The sequence below is a fragment of the Phalangium opilio genome, unplaced genomic scaffold (genome assembly GCF_054372755.1).
Source record: "Phalangium opilio isolate 3A_F unplaced genomic scaffold, DU_Popi_V2 ptg000042l_1, whole genome shotgun sequence".
NCBI lineage: Eukaryota > Metazoa > Arthropoda > Arachnida > Opiliones > Phalangiidae > Phalangium > Phalangium opilio.
The window spans coordinates 3,717,047-3,732,558 of record NW_028324166.1 but is presented as its reverse complement, the minus strand read 5'-3'; the positions used below and the strand labels follow the sequence as shown (position 1 = coordinate 3,732,558).

Sequence of the window (15,512 nt, the reverse complement as noted above, 5' to 3'; positions counted from 1 at the left end):
AATTCACAGATTTTAGCCGATTTTCCCATAGGAATAACATGGGGTTTTTGGTGCTCCTGTACATCGAATCATTTAAAAACTACATGCAAGTTAGCTTTCGGAATACATTTAAATTAACAAGTAACTATTCAAGGTGTGCCTTTTTCAAGTTTCATCAAATTTAATTAAGTCTAAGTATGTTAATTTAATTAAAAACGTAAGTACCTCAAAAGATTATTCTACAGCAGACGACGCTAATTGTTCGTTACCCTACAGTAGACGACGCTAATTTGCCATTTCGCCGCCTTGAAACTTTAACTTGATATTTTTCAATAAATATAACACTATATTTATTAAAAACTTCTCTGGCGGGTCTAATTTTCGTTTAATTATGTGTCTCGGTTGAAATTCTATACTTAAGATACCTTTTTAATTTATATTTTAGATGCTAGTTTCGACCAAGGCTTAAGTTGCCTTACTTAGGCCATGGATTTATAATAGAAGCTTACGCTTCATGGATATTTCCCTGTAGCCTTCAGTAAGGCATTTTGATTTTAAACACATTTATGTCACAAAAATTCGCGCGGGTGGGGACTGGGGGGCTGATGACGTAGAAATTGAGGCAAACGTTTTTCTTTAGGCGTGCGTGCGCGCGCGCTATTCAAAATTAGAACTCTGAATTTGCCTCAAATTCTACGTCACAAACGCGCGTGCCAGGCTGGTACTATTTCAGACGAGGAATAAATGTTGTGCGCGTTTTAAGGTGAGTGAAATATCCAGGAAGCGTAAGCTTCTACTATAAATCCATGCTTAGGCAGACTATTGAGTGAGTCTATGCAATGGGTGATTGTAAAAGCTGGAAGGATAGATGGATCAGTGTTGGAAATAAGGATATTTTTAAAACTGGACCTGTGGCCTAGGTATTTTAATTAAAATAACTGTCCACGGTGCCAATCACTGTAAACGTACAAGGGCAGTGCACGCAATGTCATGGATAATTGCAATCGTAAAGTGGACTGTAAAAGATACGGCTTTGATAGTTTAAAATCGTGGCAGGTTTGTTTTGAAGTTGACTATAAAGCTCGGGTTCCAAAACAAATTGTGAGCCGTATCATATAAGAATTAGTAGAAGTGTAGAACCATTTTTAACCTCGTCCTAGAAGTGAAAAATTTCGCATTTCAGGCAAATATTATTTTATAATAGATTAATACAAATAAAGACTGAAGGAACAGATATTATATAAAAAGGACTTGGTTTGTCCAAGCCTAAAAAACAAAACGATAAGAGTTTTTTCCAGTTGACTGAAGCGCGGATATTTTATTTTTCTATATAATTTTAAAGACAATCTGTATTTTACTACTCTTTAATTCAATCTCCAGATTTTACTGGTAATGGATTTATTTCCTATAAATTAATTGAAATAAAAAATTACTTAACTCAGATTTTTCATGATAAAATTTTACGAAAATGGAATTGTTGTTGAAAAATCTGAGATAAGATATTTTATTTCAATTAATTTATAGGAAATAAATCCATTACCAGTAAAATCTGGAGATTGAATTAAAGAGTAGTAAAATACAGATTGTCTTTAAAATTATATAGAAAAATAAAATATCCGCGCTTCAGTCAACTGGAAAAAACTCTTATCGTTTTGTTTTTTAGGCTTGGACAAACCAAGTCCTTTTTATATAATCATGGGTAAAGGTTCTAGTGAAGAAATTAGCGACCTTCCATGATTATAACAATCTTTGTGGTCTCTTTTGCTATCTCGGTCATCATATTTCTAATTATTATCTTACTTGCTTATGTAGATGAACAAATTTTCGAAATCACACTCTTAGGATAAATACAAATAAATAAATAAACATTTACAGTGCTGATTTCTTGTAATTAATTCAAATGATTCGAACTATTTAATTTCATTTCCTTACTTTCAATCCAGCACTTTGACCGTAGTTAATTATGCTGAGATAAGCATTATCTTTTGTCGTCTTCAAAATAATTGCTTAACTTAATGTATAAGTTCTTCAAGTACATCTTTAAATGATTGCGTACTTGTGGTTTTCATTTATATGAATAAATTTTGTCTGTTTTAAAAACTACAATATTTACTACGTTGAAATGAATATACTCGTTTAAGTTGCCGCCGCAACCAAGCTCAATTTCTAATTAGATAAATCTACCAATATCACCCCGATTATCTTCATTAACATAGGCAAGGACAAGGAATCAATATTGCTCAATTGAATTTAGTTCGTCTTATATTAAAATGTCGTGGAACTTTGGAATTTTGGATTACGTCGTGATCGCAATAACGCAAATTGTTTGCATTATGATCGGTTGGTATTACGCCAAAAAAGGACGCAAAACAATGGAAAACTACGCATTCGGTGACCGTTCCATGTCTGTATTTCCCGCCGGTATGTCACTAATGGCCACCTACGTCAACGCCTTCGCTATGGTCAGTCACGTGTCCGAAATGTTCATGTATGGACTACATTACGGCGTTTGGAACGTTAGTCTAGGCTGTGGTACTATTTTTGCAGCTTACGCTGTATTGCCAATATTTCATCGTTCGAAGTATACAAGTATTTATGAGGTAAAACTAAATTGAACTAATTACTCGAGGTTAATGAATAATGTGGTTAGTTCGTATTAGGTTCTTGAGAGGAAGTATGGCTCGGCCTTTCGACAAATATACACAGCTATTTATTGCCTAATTCAGGTACGTTATTCTCGAACGAGTGTAAGGTTTCCTTGAACATTTTTCGAAACGTTTCGTGTTACCTTGAATTTCTAAAATACAGCTTCTTTACTGCGCAATCGCATTGTACGTTCCCGGTGTTGTTCTATCAACAACCACTGGTCTTCCCTATTGGATATCAACTGTTGTCTTTGGAGCAATATGTATAGGGTACTCTACTTTAGTAAGTGCCCCAGCTCTTCTATTTAAAGGGTCTGTAAAGTGGTCGGCGGAGCGTTGAAGTTCTGCTGCTGACGTTAATGATTGGGGAGGGTGTTCGGATGACTTTTTCAAAAAAGATTCTACGGTCCGCCGACTTTTTACAGTCCCTTAATGGTTCCGTTACAATTGCAGGGTGGTTTCAAAGCTGTGGTTTGGACCGATGTGTTCCAAGCATTTTTAATGCTTTTATCAATGATGATAATAACGACTAGTGCCATTGTTGAAGTCGGCGGATTGCAAAACGTTGCGCGAACAATAAATAGTACAGAATTTCTAAATTTTAGGTAACCTGAAAAAATTAAAATTATCTTCAAAGTCATTATTTTAAAAAATAATTCAACAGCTTCTTTAGTGACCCACATGATAAATACTCCTTATCAGCAATAACATTAAACGGGTTAATATCAAGTATTATATACAGCTCGACAAACCAACATATACTACAACGAACGTTATGCGTCAAAAACTTGAAAAAAGCTACAAGGTAAAGGTTGCAACCTTGGGTTAACAACGATTCAGAATTCGTAATAGTGACTCAACGGCCACCAATCCCCTAAAAAATCATTCTTTCACAGGGCATCCTGGATCGCCTTCTCTTTCCTACTTATTTTCCACGCTTCTCTTCTTACTTCCGCATCTGCGATATTCGCTTACTTCAAACACTGTGACTCAAACGGAAACAGTAACATGCCGAATTTCAAATCAAACGATCAGGTATTTTATTGGGTGTTATAAAAGAAAATTATTTTCCCATGTAATCTTTGCTTCACGATAGTGTTCTGAACGGTATCTTGATCCCATTCAGGCATAGACCTTAATTGTAGATAATAGACTTATGGTTCATCCAATCACCTCTGCTTTATGATATCTTTCGAGACATTAGAACAGTTTTGATTTTTGGAGATTATCATAGATTTAGTAGTGGCAGGGATAGATTTAATTTTAGAAGTAGGAATGGAGAACAGAGTAATGTGGGCGCGCGACCCCCTTCCACGGGACGGAGGGGAATGAAAGAAGAGGCGGGTCATAGCGACAGAGGTAAAAAGGAATTACGTACTTTTCGCCGTCCCCGTCAGCAACGTCATCAAAACGTAGTTTAAGTGAGCCAATAAGATAATTTAAACTTTTCGTTACGTGTTGGAGGGAGGGGCTCTATACTGGGCTATGAGTCCGACTGAAGCAAATACTACTAATCGTTCTCCATTGCTACTTCTAAAATTAGATCTATCCCTGGTAGAGGTTTATTGCTATAATAGCGTTATGTTGGCAGGTAGTTCCAGTTTTTATTATTCGAGTGCTAACCAAATATACTGGACTTGCGGGTCTGGTTGTATCAGGCATATTTTGCGGATCTCTGTCCACTCTCTCATCAACGATCAACTCTTGCGCCGTTGTAGTTACAAGTGACTTTTTTCAACGATACGCCAGCAAGAAAATCTATAAAAAATATCACCTCATCGTATGTAAAATGGGAAGTGAGTGACTACTGCAGTGCCTTTATTCAAAATGTTCTAACGTCCATTCTGCTACTACTATTTGCAGCTGTTCTTTTTGGTTTATCATCGATCTTATTTTCACTTTTACTACCGTTGATTGGTGGAGCTATTCATTTTTTCATGATAATACTTGGAATAGTTGTTGGACCGTTCGGAGCCTGCTTTTTAATTGTCATGTTTCGACGCAACGTAAATGTTAAGGTAACTATTTACATTTGTAAATTTTGATATTATGTATGACACTTCATATTGCCTTGACGCAAATTTTTACCTCTCCGAGTGACGAGGACGTCACGGAGAGGTATTACACTGGACGTTTCTGTGTGTTTCTGTGTGTGTCTGTCACATTCGCAATTGGCAAATTGGAGCAAACGTTACGAGAAACCTCTAGCCTCGCAATGGCAGGGCTTCCAAAGGTTCACCCAATTATCATTTATTGTGAATCAATCGCTATATATACAATAAATTTCCAAAAATTGTTAAAGAAGCATACGTTTTAATTCAAACGTCAACAATAGCTATGGTTAAAATGATTTAAGGAATGAAGTTTCTTAAAACAATTTAACTAAAATTAAGGTAAATTAATGACGATTAAAATAATATCAATTACATTTATTTAATTATTTAAGAAAAACCTCTTAATTGCATCTCAGCTCGGAGAGGTTTATTTGGTTTCCCAACTTGTTTTAGATAGCTAGTTACTAATGATCACACGCCCATTCCAGGCCGTACTGTTGTCAATAGTATTATCAACTGCTTTTGCCAGCTGGGTTTCAATTGGTGCATCAACGCAAAATATCACTTACAAAAAAACTATAGACGACCCCAATATTTGTTCAATCAGAAATAATTCAATTAGTACCGAGTATCCCTCGTTCAATAGTTCATTAAATAATGAGAGTCTAGAAACTCAAAATACGTAAGTAAGAGAAGAAGTATATAATACTTCGTTTTGAGAGACGTGTACCACAAGGCTGGTCTAATATGTCACATTCAGTCTAATTAATTTTATAGTTCGAAAATATTTTGGCTTTACAACATATCACCTGCCTGGTATCTTATTTTCGGATTTTCAATCTGCTTTTTCGGATCCATTATATTTTCATTGCCTTTTAGTAAGTTGATAATTTGATTCCTCCATTCACCGGTATATAAAATTGTTCTACCATACTTTTTACTTGCAGAGAGTGAAGCAGACAGTCCATTAGATATCTTGAGTCCGTGGGTTTTGTCTAAAGATGAAAAGAAAAGTCTCAGATCGTAAGTTGAAACAATTAAATGGGTTTCCAGCTGGGATTATTTCCCTTGTATTTTCGTGTGTTAATTCTTTATTTTAGGGCTGTGAAGACGAAAGAGGAAACTAGTATAGATTTGCTTCAGAATGTGGCGGCGTAATGGTCTTTAAATTGAAAAGAAAGATGCTTATAAAAATGAAAAAATTAAACTTTACCTACATGTTTCTAATATGAACATTTTTAATTAAACTTCACTAATGTTAGAATGCGGAGAGTATTATATTCTTGTATTGTCCTATCTTGCACGGACAATTTCTGATCAAAGGAATATTTTCATTCCGTCAAAGTTTACTCATACTTTACTCATTTGCAAACCAATCTAGCAGAAAGAATCTACTTCATTTAATTTTCAGGTATTTGCATCTGTATTCACGAATTCCAAAATTGAAAAACAAAGGTTTAAATATTTCCAAAATTGAAAAACAAAGGTTTAAATATTTCCAAAATTGAAAAACAAAGGCTTGAGAAATTGCAAAATTAAGAAAAAAAGGCTTAAGGAATTCCAAAATTCAAAAACAAAGGCTTAAGGAATTCACAAAGTCAAAAACAAAGGCTTAACGAACTCCCAAATTCAAAAACAAAGACTTAACGACTTCCAAAATTCAAAACCAAAGACTATTTCCAAAATTCAAAAACAACTTTAGACTTAACGATGTCCAAAATTAAAAAAAAACTTTAGACTTAACGATTTCCAAATTCAAAAACAACTTTAGACTTAACGATTTCCAAAATTCAAAAACAACTTTAGACTTAACGATTTCCAAAATTCAAAAACAACTTTAGACTTAACGATTTCCAAAATTCAAAAACAACTTTAGACTTAACGATTTCCAAAATTCAAAAACAACTTTAGACTTAACGATTTCCAAAATTCAAAAACAACTTTAGACTTAACGATTTCCAAAATTCAAAAACAACTTTAGACTTAATGATTTCCAATTTATATTTCGCAGAACTATCAATTACGAAGTAAATTATTTGAAGTATATAAATAAGAGTTCAAAATCCATAAATATTTGTTATGCTTAGAGTATATTCTGCCAGTGCTCTATATTAAACAAAATATTGATGGGAGCCTCCCGGTATTTTTACCGTAGATGCGTACTGTTGTGAACGACCTTTTTCTGTTACATTGATTTACTAATGAAGCAGTTGTCTTGGCTTTATTAAAAACGGGGATTATTCTTAGGCATGGTGGCTCTTCGTATATTGTACACGTATTGTATTGTTTACCCTAACCTGATACACTATAATAATACGAGTTGCAATATTTGTTCTTTAGATAATTTCTTCGTTAAATAATTGTATAAGTGAAAGTAAAGGTATATTCTGTATTGTCTCTGAGCCCAATACGAAATAAAGTTATATATAGCTTTCAGTGCCTTCAATAATTCACCCAAGATCAGACAAACGTTTGGGTTTTTCTTACTTATTATAATTAATGGTTGATTCGGCAATGTTTGTAATACAGTATTGATAAAATTGGACCTTGTCAAGTTCTTACCACGTAGGATCAGATTGTCTCTTTAGGCAAAAATTTACACGCTCGAAGGTTGGTGTCTTATCGTTTTTTTTGCGCTTTTATTTTAACAAAGCCGTGTAGATATTGGTTTAAACTCGGTTTCATCTTAGTAGTAATCAAACTTTCCGACGTAATAAAATTTATTTTAGAGGGGGAGAAGCTTGGGAACGTGACGAAAATATTGGTAGTCAAAATTAGATTGCCAAAGCCGATTATTTCCAAGATCGAGGTATGACATAACGACAAGATTCCTATAGCTATCTCTATTAATTTATAATATTCTATATACGTGCCTGTATATATATATACCCCTAGTCATTAAGCCTGTAAAGATAGTCCTATTCCAGGCTATAAAAGGAAGTAGTACTTGAAGAGCACCTGACATTCTTTTTGTTCTTCCAATTTTCCAGTTTAATTAAATATAGTGTTCGCACTGTAACAATTTAACAAAATACTCGAAACAGAATTAAAATTTTAATTTCTTCAAAAGAACAAGTTCCACATTTTACGAGAAATGGCGTGGAATTTCGGGATAATGGATTACATCGTCATCGTATTGACGCAAATCTTCTGCGTTTTTATTGGCTGGTTTTTCTCGAAAAAAGGAGGCAAAGGCATTGAAAATTACGCCTTGGGTGACCGTTCAATGTCCCCTATTCCTGCCGGCCTTTCACTTATGGCAACGTACGTAAACGCCTTCGCTATGGTCAGTCACGTGTCCGAAATGTTCATGTACGGCCTAGTTTTTGGCGTCTGGAATATTTGTATCGGATTTGGTCCTCTTTTTGCCGCCTACGCTGTTTTGCCAATATTTCATCGGTCCAAATATATAAGCATTTACGAGGTAAAATTTAAATCCAATAACTCGAAGATCTAAACTATTGAAATTTGTAAAACGAAAAAGATATTTTGAGTTCCTTATTTTTAACCATAGTCGTTGACAGGTTCTAGAAAAAAAGTATGGATCACTCTTTCGTCAAATCTACACAGGACTTTACTGTCTCATGCAGGTACGATTTTATTTTTCATTAATAAAAGCATAAGTTTATAAGATATGTTCCAAAAGTATCACACTACCTATACTTCGTAATGCTAGAGACGACAAGCGAGAATTGGCTACATTCGGTCAATCTTCCTATTTATTCTGTACTAAGCCTTTCACAGCGCCTCACCAGGCGTCGCTCATGGATTAACTAATACATGGGAAACACGGTTAGTGAACAATCCCTAGCGTTAGTTAATCCATGCGTTGCTTTACGAGAATTTATGACCTACGTCACTTCATGACAAACTCTCAGTAATCAGAGACAAACTTATGGAACATATCTTAAGATAAGAGGGATGTTCAATTGGCATCTTATTTTTTGTATTCTTTGAAATTAATTAAATGCGTAGGTCCTTAAAGTACTTCTTTTAATGATTGCATTCTTGAAAATTTTCAGTTAGCTTTCACCGCCATTGTATTGTACGTCCCCGCTGTTGTCTTATCAACAACCACTGTTCTTCCCTATTGGACATCCACAGTCTTCTTTGGATTAATATGTATTGCCTACTCTACCTTAGTAAGTATTTAGTTTAATCCCGATTAACCATCCATTTTAGGGCCCAATTTAATAACAGTTCTCTTTGAAAATCTAATTACAGGGTGGTTTCCAAGCAGTTGTATGGACAGATGTATTCCAAGCATTTTTAATGCTTATATCAATGATCATAATAACGACCAGTGGCGTAGTTGAAGTTGGCGGTTTGCAGAACGTCGTGCGAACAATTAACGACTCGTCGTTTTTGAAATTTAGGTAACTGTCACTTTGTCTTTTGAGTTTTCGCTCTTGTTTCATGTAAGACCATGGATATGTATAAATATATGGTAAGACAAAGTTATTGCGCGCTAGCTCTTACTGTGCTCTTCTTAGACTGATTTCAATTCGAATATTTAATAGAGTAAGTTTGAAAATATTTCGAATTATTGAAATAAGATGTTATTCAGTTTTTGTAAATGATTTTAAGAGAACAAAAATACCACAATTGAAAAATTTTCTTACAGTTTCTTCACTGAAGCGGGAGACAAATATTCATTTTCTGCATTAGCTATAAACGGTATAATCTCAGGTGCTTTATACGCCAGCACGAATCAACACATAGTGCAAAGGACTCTCAGCGTTAAGAATCTAAATAAAGCTGTAAGGTATTGTATCTAGCCATTTCACGTTAACAGAGATATTGTTATTCTTTAAAATTCACATTTGTATTTTGCTAACAGAGCATCGTGGATCGCCTTCGCATTCCTACTTATTTTCCACGCTTCTTTGCTTACATCCGCAGTCGCAATATTTGCTTATTTTAAACATTGCGACTCAAATGAGGACAACAAGATGCCGAGTTTTCAGTCAAATGATCAGGTAGTCTTTGTGAAAATTGTTAATGATCTGGTACTCTACATTAAAGTTGTTATTGATCAAGTGCTCTACATTAAAGTTGTTATTGATCAAGTACTCTACATTAAAGTTGTTGCTGATCAGGTACTCTACATTAAAGTTGTTATTGATCAGGTACTCCATGTTAAATTTGTTAAAGATCAAGTAGCCTATATGAAATTTCTTAATATTCAGGTAGCTTTTATGAAATTTCTTAATATTCAGGTAGCTTTTATGAAATTTCTTAATATTCAGGTAGCGTATATGAAATTGGCTGTAAATTTCTTAAGAACATGTGTTATTCAACCACCATTTAGACCCCTTACAGACCAACTTCTTTATTCTAATTTTGGCTCTATTGATAGGTGGTTCCCGTATTCATTATTCGAGTACTGACAAAATATGCCGGAGTTGCTGGGCTGGTTATATCCGGTATTTTTTGTGGATCTATGTCAACTTTGTCATCAGCTATCAACTCGTGTGCCGTTTTAGTTACAAATGATTTTTTTCAAAGGTATGCAAGCAACGCTGTTTACATAAAGTACAATCTCATCGTATGTAAAATTGGAAGTAAGTGTCTTAATTACTTCATAAGGACTATACTTAATTGTAGATAAGCTTTGATTAACTTTACATTGCAGCTGTTGGATTTGGTCTCGCATCAATACTATTCGCTCTTATATTACCATCTGTTGGTGGAGCGATTCCATTTTTTATGATATTACTTGGAGTTATTGTCGGCCCTTTCTGTGGCTGCTTTTTCATTGTCATGTTTTGGCGACGTTTAAATGTTAAGGTATGTATAACCACATTCATCAGCAACGGTAAGCCAATTAGTACAATATTCATTTAATCACTCTAAATATGCAATAGATGGTGTTATTCTCAATATTGTTGTCAACCACCTTTGTGGGCTGGGTTTCAATTGGCGCTGCTACTCAACATATCTCTTACAAGAGGACCACGGACGAACCCATTGTTTGTTCCGTTGGGAATCAGTCAATAAGAACAGATTCAAACATTGGCTTCGATGATATCGAAAACACGTCATCTCACAAAATGTAAGTATCCGTGAATGAGTTCGGAGATAATTCCTATAGGTTTCCCTACGCAAATAGGTTTTATAGTTAGTAGAAGAATCGATAAAAATTACTTTTCACTCTCTTTTTAACAACACCATTGCTACAATCTAAGTTCTGATTACACAGTGTGGATTAGATCAGTGCCCAGAATTCATCAACAATGTCGAATTCATCGTAGTAGTTTTACCCAATTGTTAATTGAATGCCCAAGGGTTTTAAAAAAGGACTACGATTAACTTTGAAGCGTTCTACTAATTCTGCGCACTTTCATACTGCCCACACTGCATAATCCACATTGAAATTACTTCAATCACACAGGTTGTGATGACACTGCAATAAAAATAAAATTGAAATAAGAGGAAAATATATCAATCCATTTTAGCAAAAAGGGGATAATGCAACTCGATGGATTATTTTGAAATCTTTGTTTTTTTCTAGTGCCGACATCTTTTGGCTTTACAACATATCTCCTGCCTGGTATCTTGCTATTGGATTTTCCATCTTTGTTGTTGGATCCATCGTATTTTCTTTGCCTTTTCGTAAGTTGCAGTTTCGCCTATGTTGGGGAACGAAATTATGTCATTTCGAAGAGTCAATATGTTTAGTTTGATATGTGTAGTTTTGGACTTAAATATTTCCAAGTGACATATATCGAAATATTTCACAAATAGGAAATGAAACGGATTGCCCGATAGATATCTTGAGTCCATGGGTTTTGTCAAAAAAAGAGAAAAAGACGCTTATATCGTAAGTCACAGAGTTTCAAATTGAAACGAAAACAATTTCATATCAATTAGCTATTTAGGCTAATTAATAATGAAGAATTGATTGACTAAATTATTGTAGGAGTGTCGAGACAATGGAAGAAACTAGCCTTGATTTACTGCAGAATGTGTCGGCGTGATAATTTTGAAATATAGAAAGAGAACTTATACCATTAGCACTCGTACTAAAACAAAACATTTTTCATGAAATGTACCATTAATGGTTTAAAGTGAATTCAAATGTTATGTGCTTTGTTGGAACGGATATTTTAAATTGTTACGATTATATTCCGGAATTTTCGTTATATCGAAAAGAAAATGGAAAGGTTCATAAAACCATTTTATTAACAACAAATTAACTGAACTTTAAGTTGAAGGAAATGGGGGAAAATATCTCTATGCATTTTAGTAATAAACGTTATACATAGCGATCATGCCTTGAAAAATTTACCCAAGATCAGACTAACGTTTTGGTCTTTAATTTAAACCTTACTTCTTGATACGGCAATATTTGTAGTACAGTATTGATAAAATTTGACCTTAAAATACGTAATTCTCACCACGTAGCACCAACTTGTCTCTTTCAGTATAATCTAGACGTTTGAAGGTTGGTATTTTACAATATCGTAGATCCGTTATATCGTACTTACAGCCGATAGGAATCATTGCGTAGCCATTTTCTCAAAGTATCTAGGCGGATTTTGTGGGAGGAGCTAGACTAATCATTACGTATGAGTATGACGAATATTACCTGGCGAATAATCTATCTTGCTGCGCCTTGCATCTTGCAAACGCGTAGGGCCTCGTGTTGCTACCGACCAATGAAATCGCAGTTATAAAAACGTCAGAATTGTGACGTGTGATGAATAGTACTCAAGCCCGGCCCACTAAACCCGAGTAGACATTAACATGGGAGTTATGTGACGCAATGATTCTTGTTAACTGTATGTATTCCAGTTTTTTATGTTTATTATCTGTTTTGACAGAGGCGAGTGACTAGGTTTTGGATTTTAAACCAGTTTTCTTTCTAATCAATATCTTTGCGACGTGATACAATTAGTTTAAGAGTGGGAGAAGAAATTTTTTTTGTCAAAACTGTATTGCCAAAGCTCAGCTGACACGAAAACTTTCTTATATCTTAATCTTTCTAAACTAGCTCACTATATCACATAGAAGATAGTTTAAAGGAAAAGTTCAGTTAACATAACATAACATCATACCTTTAAAGAACGGCGTTTTTCTAAATATGAAAGGAGAAATATTAAAAAAAAATCCTTTATTGCAAAATGATTAGCATTTAATTTGTCTTAAAAACGAGGGCTACTGCGCCACCCGCCATTGGTTTAGTTGAGTCTGCTAAACCGAGCTTAACCTCTCTCAGCCTGTGAGAATTCAACCAATCCCGTTGGGGTAAGAGGTTCGTTTTAACAGACGCCACTAAACCAATGACGGACAGGGCCGGAAATAAGGTAAAATTCTTATAGGACGTGTGCCCAGTGACCCCTCCTTTGACTGGAAAATATATAGGACACTGTCCTCTGGAGTATCCAAAAATATTGTCGAAACTTAATAGTCAAGCTATCTCAACTTAGGAAAAATTTATTGGTCAAAATGTAAAAATTACCCCCTTAATATTTTAAAAAAATTATGGGACATTTTCAAATTTAACTGAACAATGTCTTGTGTCCTGAGCTTATTTTCGGCCTTGATGACGGATGGCCCAGTAGTCCTTGATTATTTTTAAGACTAATTAAATGTTAATTACTTTTTTATAAGAGATCATTTATTTCTTAATATTTTATTTTTCCTTTTATATTTAGCAAAACGCCGTTCTTTTTAGGTACACCGTTATGTTACCTGAACTTTTCCTTTTAATGAAATTCCAGCTACTTGGTGGTGAAAGAGTTTAAAATTACTTGCCCATCTGTCTGTCGATCCTCACTAAGGGAAACCTTTTATGATAGGTGTATGGTTGCAACGAAAAAAACTTGAAACTTCTTTAATATTAAACGTTAGTTGACTTAGAATCGTTCGTGTTGTGAGGCAGGTGCAAACAGGTAGAAGCTCCTGTTTTATTAACTGTAACGGCAGAATAAATTACTTGAATCAGAGTTCAAATTCTAATTTCTTTTATAGAATAAGTTCAAAATATAACAAAAAATAATGACGTCGAATTTCGGGATCATGGATTACATCGTCATCGTATTGACTCAAATCTTCTGCGTTTTTATTGGTTGGTTTTTCTCGAAAAAAGGAGGAAAAGGCATTGAAAATTACGCTTTGGGTGACCGTTCAATGTCCCCTATTCCTGCCGGTCTGTCACTTATGGCAACGTACGTTAACGCCTTTGCTATGGTGAGTCACGTGTCCGAAATGTTCATGTATGGACTAGTTTTTGGCGTTTGGAATATTTGTACCGGATTTGGTCCACTTTTTGCTGCCTATGCCGTTTTGCCAATATTTCATCGTTCCAAATATATAAGTATTTACGAGGTAAGACTTAAAACTAATAAGTCAAAAACCTAAAAATATTGGAATTTATAAAAGAAAATATTTTGATTCATAGTATATCTTAAAACAAATCGTTGACAGGTTCTAGAAAAAAAGTATGGTTCAGTCTTTCGTCAAATCTACACAGCACTTTACTGTCTCGTGCAGGTACGATTTTATATTTCATTAATAAGAGCATAAGTTTATAAGATATGTTCCATAAATGTGACACTACCTATACTTCGTAATGATAGAGACTTACTGAGAGCTAGTTCGAGAACGACACGTGAATTGACTACACTCGGGTTTGGCAGTGCGTCTTCATATTTAGTCTGTACTAAATCTTTGACAGCGCCTCACCAGGCACGAGAATCCTACGTCACTTCATGACAAGCTCTCAGTAACCAGTGACAAACTTATGGAACATATCTTATGAACTTATGATAAGAGGAATGTTAAATTGGTATTATTTCGGAGTGCCTAGGACTTATCTTTTATAACCTTTGAAATTAATTAATGTGCATGTCCTTTAAGTACTTCATTTAATGATTGTTTTCTTGAAAACTTTCAGTTAGCTTTCACCGCCATTGTATTGTACGTCCCCGCTGTTGTTCTCTCAACAACCACTGTTCTCCCCTATTGGACATCCACAGTCTTCTTTGGCATAATATGTATCGCCTACTCTACCTTAGTAAGTATTTAGTTTAATCCCGCTTAACCATCCATTTTAGGGCCCAATTTAATAACAGTTCTCAGTGAAAATCTAATTACAGGGTGGTTTCCAAGCAGTTGTATGGACCGATGTGTTCCAAGCATTTTTAATGCTTATATCAATGATCATAATAACGACCAGTGGCGTAGTTGAAGTTGGCGGTGTGCAGAACGTCGTGCGAACAATTAGCGACTCGTCGCTTTTGAAATTTAGGTAACTGTACACTTTGTCTTTTCGCTCTTCTTTCATGTAAGACCATGGATGGTAAGACAAAGTTATTACGCGCTAGTTCGCACTGCACTCTTCTTAGACTGCTTTTAACTCGTATTGAAATAAGATGTTCTTCAAGTTTCTGCAAATGATTTTAAGAGAACAAAAAACATCACAATTGGAAAATTTTCTTACAGTTTCTTTAGTGATCCTCAAGGAAAATATTCATTTTCTGCGTTAGCTTTAAACGGTATAATCACAGGTGCTTTACACGCCAGCACGAATCAACACATAATGCAAAGGACGCTAAGCGTCAAGAATCTAAATAAAGCTGTAAGGTATTGTATCTAGCCATTGATCAAATTAACAAAGATATTGTATTCTTTAAAAATACACGTTTGTATATTTTTTGGTAACAGAGCATCGTGGATCGCCTTTGCATTCCTACTTATTTTCCACGCTTCTTTACTTACCTCCGCAGTCGCAATATTTGCGTATTTTAAACATTGCGACTCAAATGAGGACAACAAGATGCCGAGTTTTCAGTCAAATGATCAGGTAGTCTGTGCGAAATTTGATAAT

The 15,512-nt window shown here is 34.7% G+C and overlaps 4 protein-coding genes across 4 annotated transcripts; all 4 read left to right on the top strand.

Annotated features, from left to right (window-relative positions):
- Positions 1-2,249: 2,249 nt before the first annotated feature.
- LOC149678452 (putative sodium-dependent multivitamin transporter) lies at positions 2,250-5,146 on the top strand. The gene is made up of 9 exons (XM_089835867.1): positions 2,250-2,495; positions 2,640-2,705; positions 2,788-2,907; positions 3,078-3,229; positions 3,289-3,429; positions 3,521-3,659; positions 4,216-4,420; positions 4,488-4,642; positions 5,132-5,146. The coding sequence occupies exons 1-9, from the start codon at positions 2,250-2,252 to the stop codon at positions 5,144-5,146; spliced, it is 1,239 nt and encodes a 412-aa protein (XP_089691993.1).
- Positions 5,015-6,024, top strand: LOC149678451 (uncharacterized). The gene is made up of 4 exons (XM_089837146.1): positions 5,015-5,360; positions 5,456-5,556; positions 5,626-5,701; positions 5,779-6,024. Exons 1-4 carry the CDS (start codon positions 5,146-5,148, stop codon positions 5,834-5,836), a joined length of 450 nt encoding a protein of 149 aa, XP_089693272.1. The 5' UTR covers positions 5,015-5,145; the 3' UTR covers positions 5,837-6,024.
- Positions 6,025-7,793: 1,769 nt separating this feature from the next.
- LOC149678450 (putative sodium-dependent multivitamin transporter) lies at positions 7,794-11,689 on the top strand. Its single transcript, XM_089835866.1, has 12 exons — positions 7,794-8,102; positions 8,203-8,268; positions 8,701-8,820; positions 8,903-9,054; positions 9,303-9,443; positions 9,519-9,807; positions 10,038-10,242; positions 10,314-10,468; positions 10,546-10,733; positions 11,193-11,293; positions 11,426-11,501; positions 11,601-11,689. The coding sequence occupies exons 1-12, from the start codon at positions 7,794-7,796 to the stop codon at positions 11,656-11,658; spliced, it is 1,860 nt and encodes a 619-aa protein (XP_089691992.1). The 3' UTR covers positions 11,659-11,689.
- Positions 11,690-13,699: 2,010 nt separating this feature from the next.
- Positions 13,700-14,937, top strand: LOC149678449 (sodium/iodide cotransporter-like). Its single transcript, XM_089835865.1, has 4 exons — positions 13,700-14,011; positions 14,111-14,176; positions 14,580-14,699; positions 14,782-14,937. Exons 1-4 carry the CDS (start codon positions 13,703-13,705, stop codon positions 14,935-14,937), a joined length of 651 nt encoding a protein of 216 aa, XP_089691991.1. The 5' UTR covers positions 13,700-13,702.
- The last annotated feature ends 575 nt before the right edge of the window (positions 14,938-15,512 follow it).

Bases quoted from the DNA above. Each gene is read 5' to 3' on its own strand.
- LOC149678452 (XM_089835867.1), top strand. From the start codon at position 2,250: ATGTCGTGGAACTTTGGAATTTTGGATTACGTCGTGATCGCAATAACG. The intron at 2,908-3,077 runs GTAAGTGCCCCA...TTACAATTGCAG, and splicing joins GTATAGGGTACTCTACTTTA to GGTGGTTTCAAAGCTGTGGT. The intron at 4,421-4,487 runs GTGAGTGACTAC...TACTATTTGCAG, and splicing joins CATCGTATGTAAAATGGGAA to CTGTTCTTTTTGGTTTATCA.
- LOC149678451 (XM_089837146.1), top strand. From the start codon at position 5,146: ATGATCACACGCCCATTCCAGGCCGTACTGTTGTCAATAGTATTATCA. The intron at 5,361-5,455 runs GTAAGTAAGAGA...TTAATTTTATAG, and splicing joins AGTCTAGAAACTCAAAATAC to TTCGAAAATATTTTGGCTTT. The intron at 5,702-5,778 runs GTAAGTTGAAAC...TCTTTATTTTAG, and splicing joins GAAAAGAAAAGTCTCAGATC to GGCTGTGAAGACGAAAGAGG.
- LOC149678450 (XM_089835866.1), top strand. From the start codon at position 7,794: ATGGATTACATCGTCATCGTATTGACGCAAATCTTCTGCGTTTTTATT. The intron at 10,243-10,313 runs GTAAGTGTCTTA...TTTACATTGCAG, and splicing joins CATCGTATGTAAAATTGGAA to CTGTTGGATTTGGTCTCGCA. The intron at 11,294-11,425 runs GTAAGTTGCAGT...TTTCACAAATAG, and splicing joins CGTATTTTCTTTGCCTTTTC to GAAATGAAACGGATTGCCCG.
- LOC149678449 (XM_089835865.1), top strand. From the start codon at position 13,703: ATGGATTACATCGTCATCGTATTGACTCAAATCTTCTGCGTTTTTATT. The intron at 14,012-14,110 runs GTAAGACTTAAA...AATCGTTGACAG, and splicing joins AATATATAAGTATTTACGAG to GTTCTAGAAAAAAAGTATGG. The intron at 14,700-14,781 runs GTAAGTATTTAG...ATCTAATTACAG, and splicing joins GTATCGCCTACTCTACCTTA to GGTGGTTTCCAAGCAGTTGT.